The 17,428-nt window shown below is 43.5% G+C and overlaps 3 protein-coding genes across 5 annotated transcripts; 2 read left to right on the forward strand and 1 right to left on the reverse strand.

Moving 5' to 3' along the window:
- Nucleotides 1-992: 992 nt before the first annotated feature.
- On the reverse strand, nt 993-2,730 carry pagr1 (PAXIP1 associated glutamate-rich protein 1). Of its 3 annotated transcripts, none has more exons than XM_069664174.1 (5): nt 2,586-2,730; nt 2,087-2,293; nt 1,636-1,969; nt 1,462-1,550; nt 993-1,371 (listed from the first exon to the last, which is right to left on the reverse strand). In XM_069664174.1, the coding sequence occupies exons 2-5, from the start codon at nt 2,253-2,255 to the stop codon at nt 1,136-1,138; spliced, it is 828 nt and encodes a 275-aa protein (XP_069520275.1). In that variant the 5' UTR covers nt 2,256-2,293; nt 2,586-2,730; the 3' UTR covers nt 993-1,135. The 3 variants fall into 3 exon arrangements, with proteins under 3 accessions (XP_069520275.1, XP_069520274.1, XP_069520276.1); XM_069664173.1 differs by having other exon boundaries at nt 2,570-2,730; XM_069664175.1 differs by having other exon boundaries at nt 2,566-2,730.
- Nucleotides 2,731-3,161: 431 nt separating this feature from the next.
- On the forward strand, nt 3,162-10,451 carry kif22 (kinesin family member 22). The gene is made up of 13 exons (XM_069664155.1): nt 3,162-3,254; nt 3,553-3,764; nt 3,875-4,002; nt 4,677-4,828; nt 5,364-5,573; nt 5,990-6,386; nt 6,821-6,941; nt 7,341-7,461; nt 7,636-7,816; nt 8,819-8,910; nt 9,189-9,389; nt 9,534-9,593; nt 10,262-10,451. The coding sequence occupies exons 2-13, from the start codon at nt 3,577-3,579 to the stop codon at nt 10,289-10,291; spliced, it is 1,881 nt and encodes a 626-aa protein (XP_069520256.1). The 5' UTR covers nt 3,162-3,254; nt 3,553-3,576; the 3' UTR covers nt 10,292-10,451.
- Nucleotides 10,452-10,866: 415 nt separating this feature from the next.
- prrt2 (proline-rich transmembrane protein 2) lies at nt 10,867-16,743 on the forward strand. Its single transcript, XM_069664177.1, has 5 exons — nt 10,867-11,066; nt 12,331-12,616; nt 12,807-13,102; nt 13,458-13,587; nt 14,499-16,743. The coding sequence occupies exons 2-5, from the start codon at nt 12,394-12,396 to the stop codon at nt 14,513-14,515; spliced, it is 666 nt and encodes a 221-aa protein (XP_069520278.1). The 5' UTR covers nt 10,867-11,066; nt 12,331-12,393; the 3' UTR covers nt 14,516-16,743.
- The last annotated feature ends 685 nt before the right edge of the window (nt 16,744-17,428 follow it).

Consider the following 17,428-nt stretch of genomic DNA (forward strand, 5'->3'; position numbering starts at 1 on the left):
TTAAATGCCCGACCTCTGCGCAATGTCCCCGGCACGAAGAAGACCTGCGCGGCGCAGCGTGATGACATCGCGTGTGTCTACCTGCAGCATGAGAGAGTTAGAAGCCAAAATGTCCGTGGTGTGGAAGTTTTTCAAAGTGTCCGAAATAGATCGCAAAACTGCTATTTGCAATGACTGCTCAGCTTCGGTGATGCGAGGAGGAGCCAAGGCAAAGTCTTTCAACACTACAAACTTGATTAACCATCTCAAGACCCGTCACCCCGACTGTAGTAACAAATGTGATGGGAGTATCACCATTATACTGTACGCTCATTCCAATACAGAAGAGAGTTGATGATCTCTGCATTAGGTGTGCGGGAAAATAATATCGGTATCGGTAATCGGCTAAATGGGTTGTAAAATATCGGCATATCGGCAAAAAATCCAATTTCGTGCATCCCTACTTAAGCATGAACAGGACAAAATCAGCAAAGAGATAAGAGGTACGGCTTTGTCCACAGGGGGCGCCAAAATCAACACAAACCAAAAGTTCTTCACAGGAGCTTTAAGCCTAGGAAGTGGACTAAACTCTCACTTACCATCCATCCATTATCTATACCGCTTATCCTGTTCAGGGTCAAAGGGGGGCTGGAGCCTATCCCAGCAGTCATTGGGCGAGAGGCAGGGTGTTTATCAGCCCTGTGATTGACTGGTGATACATAGAGAGACACACTCACACCTATGGGCAATTTAGAGTCACCAATGAACCTGACGAGCATGTCTTTGGACTGTGGGAGGAAACCAGAGGGAACCCACGCATGCACATGGAGAACAAACAAACTCCACACAGAAAGGCCAGGATTCGAACTACGAACCTTCTAGCTGTGAGGCGACTGTGCTAACCACTGCACCACCATGTAGCCCCCTCTTCCTCACCAGTATTATTTAGTACACTAGACTTTCTCTACCACCCAGCTCATTGATGACAATAGATCATTTAACATTCTCCAGGGTTAAAATGTTTATTGCCAATATACAAAACACACATAGAAAACATATAAAACTCGTTACATAAAAAATTCAAGTTTTGAGAAAAAGCCTCTGAAATCTCTTGGCCTCATTTTGCCTCTTTAGTCCTCGATCATCTCTTAATACTTCAGTATCTCCTCTGTCTCGGGGAGAAGATGGTGTTTGGGTTGCTGTCCCGCTCCCGCTCCTTCTCGCGCTCCTTCTGGCTGTTTGGAGACAGAGCCTCCTCCAGCTTCTTCTCCGCCTTGAAGAGGTCTCGACCCGTCCGCATGATGTGCTCATCCATTTTGCGGTGGCGCTGCATGTCCGACAGAACCTTGTCGAGCTGAGCTTCTCTTTTGACAGAGGAGCGCGCTGAAGATCCTGGAAGAGAAGGGAAACAGATGTCAACCAGATTTCTCTAAAAAGGCCAAAGCATCACTTTCAGTGTTTAAAAAGTACTGACTAACAAACCTGGTGTTCTGCGTCTGTTGATGAAGGAGTTTTTAGGAGTGGCTTGCGTCTGCTCTTCATCAAAGTCAAACTCAGTTGGGGTTGGAGGCCTGAGAAAAAAACAATCATTAGTCATCACCAGAGCACAAACTAAGACCCTTAGGTTAAAAGATTAAAAAAAAATCCTATACTGACTTGCGCTCCCTCTCCTCCCTCTCCCTTTCCTTCGCCGCCTCCTCCTCGTCTTCTCTCTCAGGTGAGGGGGTGCGTTCAGGCGTAGGGGGCCTTCTTGGAAGGGGCACAAAGTTCAATTCCAGCATCTCCCCTTTGGCGAGGAGCTCATAGAGTCTTTTGATCTCAGCGGGAGGGGGCATCCAGTTTTTGGGGGCATCCATTTCCTCGTCGCTGTATGCAAGCTCCCATTCACCGTCCGTTACTGCAGCCTGCTTTCCCTCGTCTCCGTCCACCCCTGCCTCTGCCTGAGTTTCCTCCTTGTGCTCCTCACCCTCTGTCGTATCCATGTGTCCATCTGAGAAGGCAGAAAAATACACAGAAAGTTAAATATACTTACATCAACTGTAATCATTTTGTTTTATTCCCCACATAAAAACTGCTTTATTTTTTTCTTAGTTTTTCATAAAGTTACCTTTTTCATCCTTGGTAGTTGTGTCCTCCTCTTCAACGGCAGTCATCTCCGTGTCCTGTTGCTCTGTGTTGCCCTCTTCCTCTTTGCCTGCTGCAGGTTTTTCTGTGTCCTTCACACCCAGAACCTCTACGCCCTCTGTCAATGAAGAGTCTGTGGCCTCAGCTTGCATCCTTCTTACAGCTGCTGGTGATCTCTATAGCCACAGATCTGAATAACCCAAGCGTTGAGAGAAATACATTTTAGTATATCTGCAAGAAACTGCAGGCATGTGAGATGAGAGGTCATTGAGAGAGCATGCAGGTAGTTCCATGACTATAAACAGGAAGCCAAACGATAGCCGCTAACTTTTCTGAATGTTAAGTAGTCGAGAAAGCCCCAACTTTAATCTAATCTTGTCCTTGTATGACTAAACTAGCTTGCTAACGTCAGGCTAAACCGTCAGATATTTCTAAACATTACATTACAATCAGAATACATACGTGCCTTAAATTGTCATTACCGAAAGTCCGGTTAGTCGTCGATCACTGGTGTTGTAGCTAAATGGTAGTTTGAATTATCTTTCCCACTGAGTAAATTGACGAAATCTCTCCATGAGACTTGCTAGGGATAATAAACGATTATGTCGAGACGTAAACATAGCGCCATTTTGGCTGCAAGAACAGTGAGTGTGACGATCGGCTTGGGCGCGCTACATTGCGCGTTCAAACTGATTAAAAGTCATATGGATAGTGCAGCAAATGCACGAATGGCTAACAGCGGTTGGCAAGGTGTTTTAGAGATCTACATTTCATTCGACTTCCTGTGCAGTGCGCAATCGCATACGGGCTGTATGCATATCGCGCGGAATTTAATAAACATACTTTGTTTCGCTTTTTACGATATTGACTTGCTTTAAAGAGGGGACATATATGTCTTTATGCATTACAATTTATTATTATATTCGATTTACGGTTAAATCTTATAAATAAGGGCACCAGACGTCAAACAGGCGCCAGTGTTTCTGATTGGCTTATGGACGTTTCCGGTTGCAGCGCTCCCCATTTGAAATGTTCGGTTAGTAGATTAGGCTCCGCCATTGTTAAAAGTAGGAGTTCGCTATGTGCCCAAAAGTTAAACTCGGAAAATAACAGAAGCTTTTTTTTAAACAAGGAATCTGCAAATAATATCGGTAAGAACTATTGAAAAATACAGCCGGCTAATAAGTTATCGGCCTTTGTAACGTTCGTTTGGGAAGCAAGAGAAACGATTACGTGGCCGGACATTTGCTAGCTTGTTGTTAGCGATAGCCATTTAATGGTCTACTATTTAATAGTCAATAAAACAAAACCTTGCTTCTTGTTTAGATACTTTGTTGGAAAACGCCTTAAATATAATTCTACTCAAGTTTGTAAAGCTGCTTGATTACATTTCAATTTAACATAAAGCATAACGTCTACCGTTCTAAGCTGTTTTGTGTTACTATCCAGGCCTCTATTTTTAACAACTTAAACATGGCTCAGCGCGTGGCGGTATCAGATGGAGGAAACAAGAAGACATCCAGAGTCCGTGTGGCGGTTCGTCTGCGACCCTATATGGGCAAGCAAGACGAGAAGGACGAGGGACCTTGTGTAAGAGGCCTGGACTCACAGAACCTGGAGATAGTCAACTGGAGGAACGCTACAGAATCAGTCAAATACCAGTGAGTGTCCACTGCAGGGACCACCTGTGTCCATTTTTTTAAATATTGTCGTTTATATCTCTAATAACTGCCCAAGAGTAAATTCTAAGAGTGCTGTGTTTGTGTTTCAGTTTTGATGCTTTTCATGGGGAGGAAACAACTCAGCAAGAGGTTTTCCAGTCATCGGTGAAGCCAATTCTACCGCACATACTAAATGGTCAAAATGCCAGTGTCTTTGCCTATGGACCAACAGGAGCAGGTATGATACTATTATATTATATTTTTTAAACAGTACCTTGTTAACTTGACATCTTATAGAGATGGTAGTCAAGGTACACTGGTCTCCAATTTAGATTACAGGCTTTTCTCAGATGTTTTACAATTAAGCCCTCATTGGCTTTTCACTAGAGATAGATGTTTTTTTCAGGACCGATACCAATTATTAGTAGTCAAGGAGGCCGATAACCGATATTTGGAGCCGATATTAATTTGCAGTAAAAGTGAAAATATCGGCAAAATTTTGAATAGTACAAACTCCAACACTCAACTTTGTTTAAATGCCTTTAAGCATATGTTTATTAAACAAACAAACAAAACGCGCAGGGAGTTCCCAGGGTCAGCAGCATCTCTTATAAAGTTCACTGAAAATTTAAATAAATAAATAAACAACTTCCTGAAGTTTTATAAGGTAAATAAAACAAAGTTAAATACAATTTGCAAAGAAATGAACTTTTTCTCCTCTCCACCGTGTGTGAGCACTCTGCATGCACAGCTTTCACTGCTGATTGGCTGTTACCCATGCCATGGCTCTGCGTGTAACCAATCAGTGCTGTGGGTGGGACAATGCTGGAGACTCGTAATATTCACTCTTTTTTTGTGTGTAATTGGCTCCATTTTCCTCCTCACTCACCATGGCCTTTTTTTTTTTTACAGGGAAGACCCACACCATGTTGGGAAGTCCAGAGCAGCCAGGTGTGATTCCCCGGGCTTTTCGTGAGGTCTTTAATCTGGTCAAAGCAAAGGAGGAGGATGAAGGATGGGACTACAGCATTGGCATGTCTTATTTGGAAATTTACAATGAAAAGGTATGTCTGGCTGGCTATGTAATGCCCCTTTCCCACCAAAATTAGCACGTTGACGTGGGTTTTTCAGACCCTGTATTAAATGCCAATTGTCTCTTTTCCCATTGCCAGTGCAATATACTCCTTGTCACAAACACGCTGGAAACCTGTCGCCTTATTTCTTCTTCCCCTCGGATCAGAAGAAGCTCTTTCACGTTGCCAGTGTTGCTGCATCTTGCACGGCACAAAGAAAAAATTTGCCGTTGTATGTTCTTCTGTAGTTACGCGACCGCAGCCAGAACTTCAGTGCGCGTCATAGCATCACGTCAGAAAGGGGGTGGAGATTAGCGTGTCGCCCCAGGTTTTGTGTTCCCATTATTGCCGATGGGAGCCGAGGCGATAATTACCTGGGTCTGAATGCCGATTTTAACCTTTCCCATTAAGCCAAAAGGCCGGGTGTTAGCGGGGTTTTTGACCAGTGGGAAAGGGGCTTTTGGTGCTTCCTTCGTAAGTTTATTCACACTGCACATTTCATCAACGACTCCTTTTTTTCTCTCAGGTGCTAGATCTTCTATCACCAGGCTCTCAGGATTTGCCGATCAGAGAAGACAAGGACAAGAACATCCTCATCCCCGGCCTCACACACACAACCATCTCCTCCTTGGCCGAATTTGACAAACATTTCATCCCTGCAAGCCTCAATCGCACTACAGCTTCTACCAAACTAAACCAGCGCTCCAGCCGCAGTCATGCAGTCCTTCTCATCAAGGTCAGAGGAACAAGTTTGTTAATTTATAATTGTCTTTGGGAGTTGCTTTGGTTTGCTCTTTAAACTGGTGTGTGCATGCATTATGTCTGGTGGTCAGTCAGTCTTAAGCATCTTAAACAGGTCGTGGCCTCTGAGCAGTAGGCCAGGATTTGGTAGCTGGTGCTAACATGAATTCTCTCTCGCAACACTCCCGCTAGCAAATGTTGGGCTTTCTGGGACTTTACTGGGAGAGAAACAAACGGATGTTTCTGTCCTTTTTACTAACTGGTTACTTTCAGTGTCATTTTGCTAAATATTATTTGTCAATATCATCAAGTGTGAGCCTCTTTTGCTGCCTAACCTTACCTTTCTCTGCATTTCTATCACATCTGGCGTGTGTCAATGCCCTCTCTTAATCTTTCTCTTCACTGACCCAGGTTGTGCGGACCCAGCGCACCCTGCCTCACAGACAACAGACCGGCAAGCTTTACCTGATCGACCTGGCCGGGTCTGAGGACAACCGTCGCACCGGCAACCAGGGAATCCGTCTGAAGGAGAGCGGAGCCATCAACCTGTCTCTCTTCACGCTCAGCAAAGTGGTGGACTCTCTTAACTCTGGCACTGCCGTGCGTGTGCCGTACAGAGACAGTAAACTGACACGGCTGCTACAGGACTCTCTGGGCGGCTCGGCGCACTCGGTCATGATCACCAACATCGCACCCGAGTACAAATACTATTTTGATACTTTTAGTGCACTGAACTTTGCAGCCAAATCCAAACTCATCGTGAACAAGCCCTTCACCCGTGAAACAGTGGCTGTGCCTGTGCTGCCAGGTGAGTGGAACCGAGTGGAAATGTACTCTTTTATTCAGACGGCTTGGAAGTATAGAAATAACTGAATTGAACAGGCAGAGAAGCGGCTCTGACATAATTTGATTAGAGACCAATAGGGGGCACCAGTGTCACATCCAAGAGGTTGATGACTTGGAGTAGACAGCTGTCTCAGGGTGTTATGGGTGTCATTTTTACATCTCTAACACCTGTGAAGTTCTCTGTTCCGATGCATTTCCCGTCCTAAATAATTGCCTTAAATACATTTCCGATGCTGCTCTTGCCTTGGCTTTAATTCAGACACTGCAGTGCAGCCTCGACTGATGCTGTGCCATCTTCATCTGACTCGCCTCACACTCTAGAGAACCCCCACAAACAGCGTTGCTCGACTGCACTGAATACTAAACTGTTAATTTCCCTTCTGCCTTTGTCTCCAGTGAAGCGGGCCAGAGAGGACCAGGAGGCACGGGGTTCTGGCACCGAGCCACACAAGAAGAGGCAGAAAGAGGAGAGGAAAACCGCACAAGACGGTTCCTCGCCCTCTGCACACGCTCACAGGTTAACATCAACACGCACACACACGCACTAATTGTTTGCCTGTTGATTAGACTTGGGAACTGATGTTTGACTGTGCAGAGAGTACATCCGCCCCAAGCTACCACATCAAATTCTGTTCATACATCAGCACCTTAAACGAGCCATAGCCTCAAAGCAACTCTGCAGTGCTCCAATTGGCTGCAGCTGCTGTGCCCACAGGGATCTCTCTGGAAAGAGATGCAAGCGCTGCTTTCTCACCATCTGTTACCAGGTGTAAAAGTGTGTCTGGGCCTCGCTTATTATCAACTCATGTTCACTGACTTCTGGGTCCGTTTCAAAGTCCCTGACTGTACGGCTGCCCTCGTGTAGTCGGCCTGCAGTTAAGTTTTCTTGATTTGTCCGTGTGTTTGTCTCTTTCAGTCTGTCAGATCCATCAGTGATGGACAGACTAATCGCTCTGGAGAAGCTGATGATGAGCTGCCAGGACAAAGACAGATTCGGCATGCTTAAAGACGTGGCCCAGTCTCGCAAAGAAATCCAGGTGATGAAACGCGCCTAGTTAATCCTCCCGGGTGACTGATGGGAACACCTGCTTCCAACTTCTGTCTGCCTGTAATTTACCAGATGCTGATGCCGTCTGATCTTTATACCGATCGATTAACTCTTCTTCATGGATATTTGATAGCCAACCGTACTGCTGTTTTTGTTTTGGCAGGAGCTCAAAGAGAAGCAGAAGGAGTTTGAGAGCAAGGCCATGCTGTTCAGTCGGCTGGCAGGAGAGAAGTCTAGTGGCGCACAGGAGCCCATCTTCAAGAACAACACGGCTCCTCTGCAGAGGAAACAGCCAACTGCCACAAAACCCAAAAAGCAACAGGCTGTTGTCCAACCACTACAAGGTCAGTCATGAATCATAGATGCAACTGTAACTTAATGAATTGACACTGATTTTTGTCTCCAGTGTAGGTTGTAGGGAAAATGAGTGCAGTGTTGAAATAGATGGACTAATATGACAAACAATGCAAAGAAACCACCTTATTAAATCTTAAGACATGTAAGCGCCCCTCCCTCTGAAAGGAACGACCCAGTGAGAGACGCTGAGTGAAATAATACTGTTTCACTGCAGGCAACGGCTCAGAGCGGTACAGAATCAGAAATACGCCGAGAATATACCGGTGGATTGTGTAAAAAATCTTCAGGTGTGCAGTCTACATTTCAAACCTGACGATTATGAACGAGACATGACATCGGAGGCGGGCGTCCTAGATTGAGGAAGTGTAGTTTAGGTTTTCCAGGGCCCGTTGGAGAAGCGGATAGCGTCCTCCAAAGGCAGAGCAAATTGCATTTTTTCCTACCGTAATGGCATTAGCTCCCCATAATCGCATGATAGGACTGAGGTTGAAAATCAGCGAACTGGCCCTTTAAAGTCCTAGCATTAGTGGTCTAACAAAGGAACTTTAAACCCTAATAAAATAGGCCTGAACTCCATGAAGAAATGACCTTGGGGAAACTTTCCTCCCATCATGTAAACCTCTTGTTCAGGCTCACAGAAGCGTAGCCACTTAACTAATTCTGTCATGTTGAATAATTGGAGCTATTGATGAGCTGCAATGTGATACAAGAGCTTAGTGTAAAATACAAGAGGCAAAGAATATATCAAATGACGATGAGGAGGAATTATTTTTACACCCCTCAGCAGCCTGGAGAGTGAGCCAGATAACTTTCCAGGATGCTTATGTCATGCATCTGGCTTTAAAACGGCACCACACACCTCAAAACAATCCAACTTTAAACTGTTATACAACAAAATTGATAAGAATATTGTCCTTTTTAACAGATTACGTATCATAAATGAATGTCGATATATTAATTAATTGTAAATGTGGTTTCCTTCCCATCAGTGTCCCAGCTCCAGCCTCTTCAGCAGCTTGCCGTCAGGAAACAGTCCGTCTGCGTCAAGAAGAAAGAGAGGAAGCTTTCAGACCAGGTTGAGGTCAGCATCCGAGCCTCGTCTGTGCTGTGCTTAGCCTGACACATCTGCAGAGTTGCAAGCATCACAAACAAGCTGACGTGGTGCATTAGCTTCAATTTGTTGTTTGACTCGACAGCCGCTGCAAGATCTCAAATTTGTTGTGACAAAATTAACCTCCTTTCCTGACCAGTGTAGACTAATGAAACCTGACACATAAAATTAGATTTTCGTGTGCTGTACGTTAAAAATGTGAATGTAGTTTTTTGGTTTTTAAAGAGTTATTCTTGATCTTCTCTCAGGCTCCAGATGGTAAAGAGAACATCATGGAGCATGGCTGGGAGTCTCACCTCGACACGTCTGTGCTGGAGCAGTCGAGACAGAAAATCCTGCAGGTTCTTAATACCGGCTCCCTCAAAGAGCTGAAGGGTCTGCAGCAGATCGGCGATAAGAAGGCGAAGCTCATCCTGGGCTGGAGAGAGATCCACGGGCATTTTACAAAGGTTGGTGGACAAAATGCCTCGCATCGATCTTGTTTCATCACGTGACACAACAATCTGTTGTTCATAGGGATTTTCCTAACTTTAATGGTTGATGTGGTCATTTGTATAATATGGTGACTATATGTGTGATTCGTTGTTTTGCAGGTGGAAGATCTTGGCAAAGTTGAGGGTATGACAGAAAAGAGATTTTCCTCCTTTATGAAGGTAAGATAAGTCTTTAGTGTAACAGTTGCATTATATTGTTGGCATCCTAGCATGGGTTGTTGTCCACTCTGGTCCACACAGAAATGTCCAATATGAGTGTTTTTTATTACATGTCTTGCACCTGATTTTTTTTTTTTAGGCCTGATTCTGGCACAAGACTGCCAGTGTTTGTTTTAAATGTATTTTCAAGGATATCAAAAACATTTTAAACACTCATCATACAATCAGGGCTGTATTCTAATTTAGCATCCAATAAAATCCCAAATTTTCATGATCCTCACCAAAGATACACAGAGGACCTACAAGAACAATGATCAGTAGTTCCTGTTTTTGCTACACATTTGGTGCCATTGACTGCTAAAAACGCCAATCAAGATCTTCTATAAGACCCTCCCTAACGTCCTGTGTTTTAAAGGAGCACTTAAATATGCCAAACAGCGCTCTGCTAACCGTTTCATAGGAATTAAAATTTTCTCGCGTTTGGTAGCAAATATTAGCATTTAGCTTAAACCTCCACTGTGCCCTGTTAGCCTCACAAAGATGCTAGCATGGCAGTAGACTCTTCTTTATACTAATAAACTGGAGTGGATGGCTGGTATTAGCACATTATGAAGCTTAGCAATGATCTTGCTTTCACTTCTAATGTTTGTCTTTTGTTTCCTTTTCAGGCAAACATCCTGAGTGCCATGGGGAAATGATTTTCTTTCTTTCTCTTTTTTTAATCTATACTCATGTGTTTTGTATATAAATTGTATTTCAGAAGCTTTTATTTGTCATTTTATGCTTGGTTTTATGATGTTTTTGTAGTTACTACTGTGCTCCAGCTGGTGGCGTACTTCTGCTTTTTAATAAAACCCTCACCTGTCATTGAATATTTGAGTGTTTATTTTACGGCCATGATTAAATCTTATCAGTTTTTTACATATTGTAAATGACAGCTGTAACGGTTACTAATCAAACGGAGATGTTATCGCCATTTCCGGTTTGAACCCCTAATTTGGCTTATTTGTGAGCTCGTGTCCTCTGCATGGCGGACAGCAGGACGTCCTTTTATCTCCGGCATCAGCGGATAAATATTCAGACTTATAGTATGTTTCAGGGTAAAGAGAGGAGGATGCTACAGCGTCCCCTCCACCCCCCTCCTCCCACATCACGTACTCTTGTGGATTTCACTTTCCATTTCACACATACCCCTCCTCTCTGATCCTCCCTGACACCCAGGAGCCTCCCCCTCCATCCATCCATCCTTCCCAGCACACTGCGCTGGAACACGGCGCAACACCAGCCCTTCTCCGGCTCTCTAGCGTTTAATTAACGGATTATTATCTGATTTTAGACCAAGATTGAATATTTTCAATCATATTTTGGCTGTAGAAGAGATATGTGATGCTTATTATTTTTGAGAATATCGTTACCACGATGCTGAAGCCAGGGAAGCTCCAGCTTTGTTGAGACAAGCGCGGGATTAAAAAGGTCAGTTTGATTTATCTTCATAACCTCCCCCCTTTTTGTCCTCGTGTGTAGCCATACAAAACAAAATTAGCCATCTTATATTGGTTGGTTTTCTTTCCTTCTATCGCATGTTTTGAGCTTATCTTGCTTCTGTGGCAGCCCACATCCCCTGAATTCAAATCCCCAGCAGCAGGCTAATTAATGCTCCTCCTCGTCCTCTTCCTCCAGCCGTCTGTCCGATGTATTTTTCCTTTGTCATCATCCTTGTACTCCTCCGTCCTTTATACCTTTTGTTCTGTGCTAAACAACCGGCCACCGTATATCATTTACAGCCTGTGTACACACGATGAAATAATGGTATGTACACACCTGCACGGAGACCATCGCTTCAAAGGAACCTGCCTCCATCTGCCATGCCTTTGTACTCCTCGTGTCTTTGTGACCTGCTTTTTTGTTCTTACCTTTATATAGCTGGTCTGCTATTAATACGAGCACAAAGGAGGCCCGATTCACACTACGAAAATGCGCGTTTTTATTATCTGTTTACCTCGAGTCTATTTATTTACCGATAAACATGAGATAAGTAGTAATTTTATAAAAAGAGGATAGATGTGATCTGCAGTCAAAGGGGATTATTAAGAGGCTTATCGTGATATTGAGCCTAGATCTGAACCCTAATTCGGATAAAGAAGGCTGTATTTAGGGATGGCAGTTATTAGAGAGAAATGTGAGCTGAATGCAATTTCAGAAAGTGTGGCCTCCATGTTATTTGGACCTCACCTTGACTTAGAAAAACAAGTGCAACACCCCTCCCTCATGTCTCTAAATAATATGACACCACGAGATGCAAACTTTCCCATCCATAGATAGAATTTAAGGAATAAAAAGTATTTGACAAAATTAAAGGAGCAGAACCATATGTATATTCTTTGATTATTCCATATGTTAATCCTGGAACCTACATTACCCACAATGCAACACAACAACAGACAAAAACCTTTATATGTTTGCCTTAAATGGAAAACATTTTATTTTTATTTTAATATTAATGTTTTAAAACTGAATATTTGTCATTTTTTTATATATATATTTTGTAGAAACCTAAATGAAATCTAACATAAGGGTGAGAAAAAAAGGTAAAAATCCCCAAATTATTTAAAATACACACTCCTCTCTCTCTTCACACTCCTCTTCCCACCTCAATAATTTAAGCACAGTCCCTAAGCAGATTGAGGGAGCAGCTTCTGTTTACAAAGATGCTTAAAACCCTTCTCTGGCCTCTCAGGTGTAACTCCAGCAGCACACACAGGACCGGGCCGCAAACAGAGGCTTGATTTTTGCCGTCAGCATGGCTGTGAACATGATGCCAGGTCCCGCCATTTGGCCAGGGGAGGAACAGCCGTCTTTGCTGGACGAGGAGGGCTCTCTGGCGAGCCAAGCCCCCGTCTCGGTGCAGTGCCAACCCGTCAGAGGTGAACAGCTCATCCACAGCAGCCCAGCCAGCACAAGGCCACCTCACAGCAAATCCAAAGGAGAGCTAGTCATAGTCATCAACGAGAAGCTGAAGAACAGTAAGTGACTGAGTTTGACCTCATATTAAGGCAGCAGGTGGGTGGAGGGAGGGGGGAGGTCGTACATCTGCTTAGTCAGCTCACTCGGGGCAAACTGCAGCGCACGAAAGAGCCATTTGGAGGGCAAACACACATGTAGCCCCTCCAGCGTTTCAAACGTTCGCCCTTTCTTTTCGTCCCTCATGTGTAGGTAACGGGATCCACTCGACATCTGCGGAGAGCACCTCTCCGGTCATCTCCTCCCCTCCCAGAAGACAGCACTCCATCTCTTACCCCCACCACGGCAAGACCAGGAAGGGGAGCAGGGCGAGCTCCATCGGCTACACCGCGTTCTCGCCCAGGCCGTCGCTTTCCCGCCACTCCAGCATCGCTACGAACCCGCCCTTGGACCGCACCAAAGTGAAAGACTACCTCCTCCTGTCCGTGCTGGCCTGCTTCTGTCCTGTATGGCCCATTAACATTGTGGGATTTGTCTACTCCATCATGGTAAGAACAGGATTTTCTGTTCTGTGGAGCCCGATCGATATCAGTTTTTTGAGACCAAAACAGCTACTGATTTTAGTGGGGAAAAATGAATCGATTACCGATATGATGACCTTTTCTACGTGGTTTTTTGATCTATGTGACCCTGAGAGTATTGAAACTATAGAGTTCTATTTGATAAACTCTGTAACTTTAATAATATAACGACAAATATCTTAAACATTTAAGTCAAGGCCCAAATCGGCCCACTGATATCGGCTGACCTATATATCGGTCGGGCCCTACTCCTGCAGTTTTGGTGAAGTTACTTGCAAAAGCACGACTGTTTCCATGCTAACAGTTCGATCTTCTGCTTCAGTCCAAGAACAGTCTCGAACAGGGGAACCTGGACGGAGCCGTGCGCCTGGGTCGTGTGGCCAAGATGCTCTCCATCGTGTCACTAGTAGGAGGGACGGTCATTATCATCGCCTGCATTGTCAACCTGGCCAGTGAGTGTCCCAAATCTGACCTTTAACCCTTACCTCTTTACCCTCTGTGTAGCTCTGCACAGCAGATTCCTCCCCCTGAACTTTTTCTTTTGTCTTGAATCCTGACCCAGCTGGCCCAAAAACCTACTACTGTCACTGCTCCTCCATCACAACACGACATGTAGCTGTGTTAGCACAATCTGGCTGTAACCACTTGATATTATTACCATCCATGTTTGCACAATATTGCACTAGTTTTCCTTACGCCTGCACGAGTCTTTCTACACTGCGGCACTTTAGGAACTGTGTCAACGCTGCACAAAGATCAGAACATATTAATCACATTTGCACCAGTCACATCTACATTTTCTGACATGTTTCTGCATTTGCACGGGTGACCTCCAGCTGTAACCGACTGCATGCCTCAGACAGCTGTGTGTGTGTATCTGTAGAGTGTTACGTGTGTAGTCTGTCTGTTGTACAAAATGTGAAGTCCTCATTGTCCTTGTATTACATGTATACTTACATAACGTGTCTGTCAGTGTGTGAGTCGTTTGACATGCTCACAATGTACATTTATTGTACGCGGCAAATAAATGGATTCTGATAACAGATCAGTGATTATGACTTATTAGTAGCTTGTAAAGAGAAGGATTATTTTGCAGCTTATTTAAACATATACATGAAGGGTCGGTCAGTTAAATGATTCTTGACTTTTCTGTTGCAGTTGCTTTTGATCAGCCTGTAGGGCCTCATTAAGCCAAGAGATGTCCTAATTAATGTGTACAGTTGTGTTTAAGGGCTCTGGGACTCAACAATCCTTGTTTTTCTCTTTATATAACTGTCCTCTGTCGTCTGTGAAAGTGTATACATCTATATTAAGTTGCAGAATATAAAGTCTTCAACTAATACGCTTCCTTTTCTTTTTTTAGTCAATGTGAAAACCTGAGTTTCATCCCTGGATGAAACCGGATAAGGCTGAAAACTGACCGTCTGGCCCGCACCTGCACCACCATCTTTACCGCCTAGTCATTACCTGGATGTGTGACAAATATGCACCCGATATACAGTGCTTACTTATATTTCTGTAATCTATATAAATCCCTTTTTGCTAATGGAGGAAAATACAATATGCAAATGCTGCTGCTCCGGGAGGGTGGGGAGGGGGTGGTCCGTCTGGTGTTAGACGGAGAAGGGAAGCAGACAGTCTAATCAGTCCCTTCGTATTCTGGTCAACACATTCAGAACGATTCTCGAGAAAGACACAAACTCCTCGAGAATCCTTTCATCGCCCAGCATAAGTGACTCAGACTGAGGTGGACTGGAAATCAAAGAGACCAGTGGAGGTGGTTACAGAACGTGATACAGGCAGGATGGACTCCCAGCTTCAGCTTCACATGAAAGTACCAACAAAACGTCTCCGCCACGACCGGACCCATCAGCGACAGCTTGCCGCTAAATCCCCTCAGAAACGTGGAGATGATCTGGAAATTCATCCCTCACACAGCAGAAACACTTTGAACCACTGTTTGTCCTCTTGTTTCAGACTCTCTTCTATGATTCCCATGACATCTGCTGTTTGAGAGCGAGTGTACGGGTGGCAAAAGAGCATGAAAAAGAGGCTTACCAAGGACTAGCAATGGGTGCTAAAACGGAGGGGATTATGGAAAGGCTCGCACACACGGCACCGTCATCACTGCAAGGAAAAATATGTGCCAAAAAAGAATTTAGACGGAAATTGTCTTGCTTTGTAAAGACCCAACTCTGATCACAGAATTGCTGTTGTAGAGAGTTTTTACTCTGCTGCACATTTTACTTTATATCTGCTCCACACTACTGACCACTGTGAGCCGGGGGGAGGGGTACATGTTCACGAAAAAACCCCACTGTAGCAGGAAACTATAAACCTTCATTTTACAGTGAAGCTAAATATGCTACATCATATATAATAATCTTTTGATAATGTTTGTAAAACATTTTGAAATGAAAAGGTGATGCTTTTAAAGTGCTGCATCGCAGGTGGCGGTAGTTTAGTCTGTATCTGGGCATCAATATTTGGTTAACAAATGAAAGAGCTTGTGATTGAAGTCAAAGTTGTGGCTCAGTCTGTAGGTAGCTTTTAAAGAGAACACATTGTGGCATTTTTGTCCCTCGAAAAAACCCTAAAAAGCAATTAACACTTTAAAGAGGGGGTATTATGCTGTTTCACATTTTAAGACATATATATAAATACAATGTTGGATGTCCAGACTAAACATCTGTGAAGTTTCAAATCTGTAGGTAAAAGTATGTTGGAGTAATCCCCAGGCTACAGTTTGTGACATCACAAAGTTGCCAAAAAGAGCTGGCCAATCAGAAGAAAGGATTTGTAGGGGCGGGGTTTCTTAAAGGGGCTGAGCTGACCGAGTCGTTTCAGGCAGAGGCTGTATGAGGGCCTGCACAGAGCACCAATGTGAGAAAAATTAGGATTTTTTTAAACTATAAATTGCGCTAAGCTACTCCACATGTATCACAGAGTGAAATATTAAGCTTGAAATTAGCATAATACCCCCCCTTTAAATATGCCCTTTTTGTTGCCACACATAAGGATACTCTTAACAAGGTGAATTTGTAAAACACTGGTTCAGGGTAACATGGTTTTATGAGTGTAAATCTGGTTTATAACTATTACTAATATACTGCCTGTGTATCCTTTACTAATCTTTATCTACCTGTCATTCTCACTGTGATCTGAAATATCAAGGATTGAAATCATTATTTGATCTATCCTGGATTTTGAATCATGTAAAGGAACGCCACAACCTCAAAGTCTCCTCACACCTGCAGACAATTTTTGTAAAGATTAATATGGATTTTTTCCCCCTCTGTTAGTACTTACTATGTAAATTTAATTGTAATCAACAGTCGATGTATTCTGCAGATATGAACCTTATTATTGTGATAATTCTCTAGTTGATATGAGTTAGCATTAAGTAGTTTTGATCTAACGTAGGCACAGAAACTGTCCCCCCGACAGTCATTGTATTACCACCGGGCTTCTATAATCTTTGTGGTTATTGGCATGTTGTGGATTTTTATTCATGTAAAATGATAGAAGTTGAAAATTACAAAGAAAATCTGGCACTTGGACTATTATACTTCTGCAGCACATTCATAATAAAGACACAATGCATGCAACCTGTTTTCATTGTTGTGTTGGAGCGATAAAGAGCAGCAGTGGAGATTAAAGAGATTTGTTTTTGTTGGGGAGAATGTTTGTCAAAAGTGAGAGTTATCCCGAGAGATTAGTAACTGAGGAGAGATTCGGTTTTTGCAGTTAAGCACATGAGAGCCAAAAGAAAAAAAAAAATACAGGGAAGTATTAATGTATTTGTCCGTACTGTGATAGTGTGTAAGCTGCAGGGATTTAAAGCGCATGCTGTTGTCAGGCGGTGGAGCAGAGACAGCAGGAAGAGCAAAACGCTGTAAGCACAGGGCCCCGAGCCAAGGAAGTACACAGCCAAGAAAACACACTGTATGATCAGCTGTAACGAGAGCTAAAGCTTCAGATGACTTCAACAAAATCAAAGCAAAATATCCCATTATTATTTTCTCTGAGGCTTTTTGAACCCTTAAAGAAGGTACAAATGGCTGATCAGGCTTTCATATTTCCTCATTATGAGCATTTACAACAACAGTGAATTATAGTCTTTGAAACATCCAAAAAAAAAAACATAGAACTGTTCTTATTGTAGATTTTTACATCAAAAATGACAGTGATGGCATTAAAAGGCTGTTTCTTGATACTAGTAGCTCTGCTGCTGATGTTTTACCAGTCTGTGGTGGCCAGTGTTCTCTTCTATGCTGTTGGGGAGGAAGCAGC

This window comes from Semicossyphus pulcher, unplaced genomic scaffold (genome assembly GCF_022749685.1).
Source record: "Semicossyphus pulcher isolate SPU_LCO1_2020_fin unplaced genomic scaffold, fSemPul1.0.p SCAF_16, whole genome shotgun sequence".
Classification (NCBI taxonomy): Eukaryota; Metazoa; Chordata; class Actinopteri; order Labriformes; family Labridae; genus Semicossyphus; species Semicossyphus pulcher.

Bases quoted from the DNA above. Each gene is read 5' to 3' on its own strand.
- kif22 (XM_069664155.1), top strand. From the start codon at position 3,577: ATGGCTCAGCGCGTGGCGGTATCAGATGGAGGAAACAAGAAGACATCC. The intron at 6,942-7,340 runs GTTAACATCAAC...TGTCTCTTTCAG, and splicing joins CCCTCTGCACACGCTCACAG to TCTGTCAGATCCATCAGTGA. The intron at 8,911-9,188 runs GTCAGCATCCGA...ATCTTCTCTCAG, and splicing joins AGCTTTCAGACCAGGTTGAG to GCTCCAGATGGTAAAGAGAA.
- pagr1 (XM_069664174.1), bottom strand. From the start codon at position 2,255: ATGCAAGCTGAGGCCACAGACTCTTCATTGACAGAGGGCGTAGAGGTT. The intron at 1,970-2,086 runs GTAACTTTATGA...CTGCCTTCTCAG, and splicing joins AACTACCAAGGATGAAAAAG to ATGGACACATGGATACGACA. The intron at 1,551-1,635 runs GTCAGTATAGGA...TTTTTTTCTCAG, and splicing joins AGGGAGGAGAGGGAGCGCAA to GCCTCCAACCCCAACTGAGT.
- prrt2 (XM_069664177.1), top strand. From the start codon at position 12,394: ATGGCTGTGAACATGATGCCAGGTCCCGCCATTTGGCCAGGGGAGGAA. The intron at 12,617-12,806 runs GTAAGTGACTGA...CCTCATGTGTAG, and splicing joins CAACGAGAAGCTGAAGAACA to GTAACGGGATCCACTCGACA. The intron at 13,103-13,457 runs GTAAGAACAGGA...CTTCTGCTTCAG, and splicing joins GATTTGTCTACTCCATCATG to TCCAAGAACAGTCTCGAACA.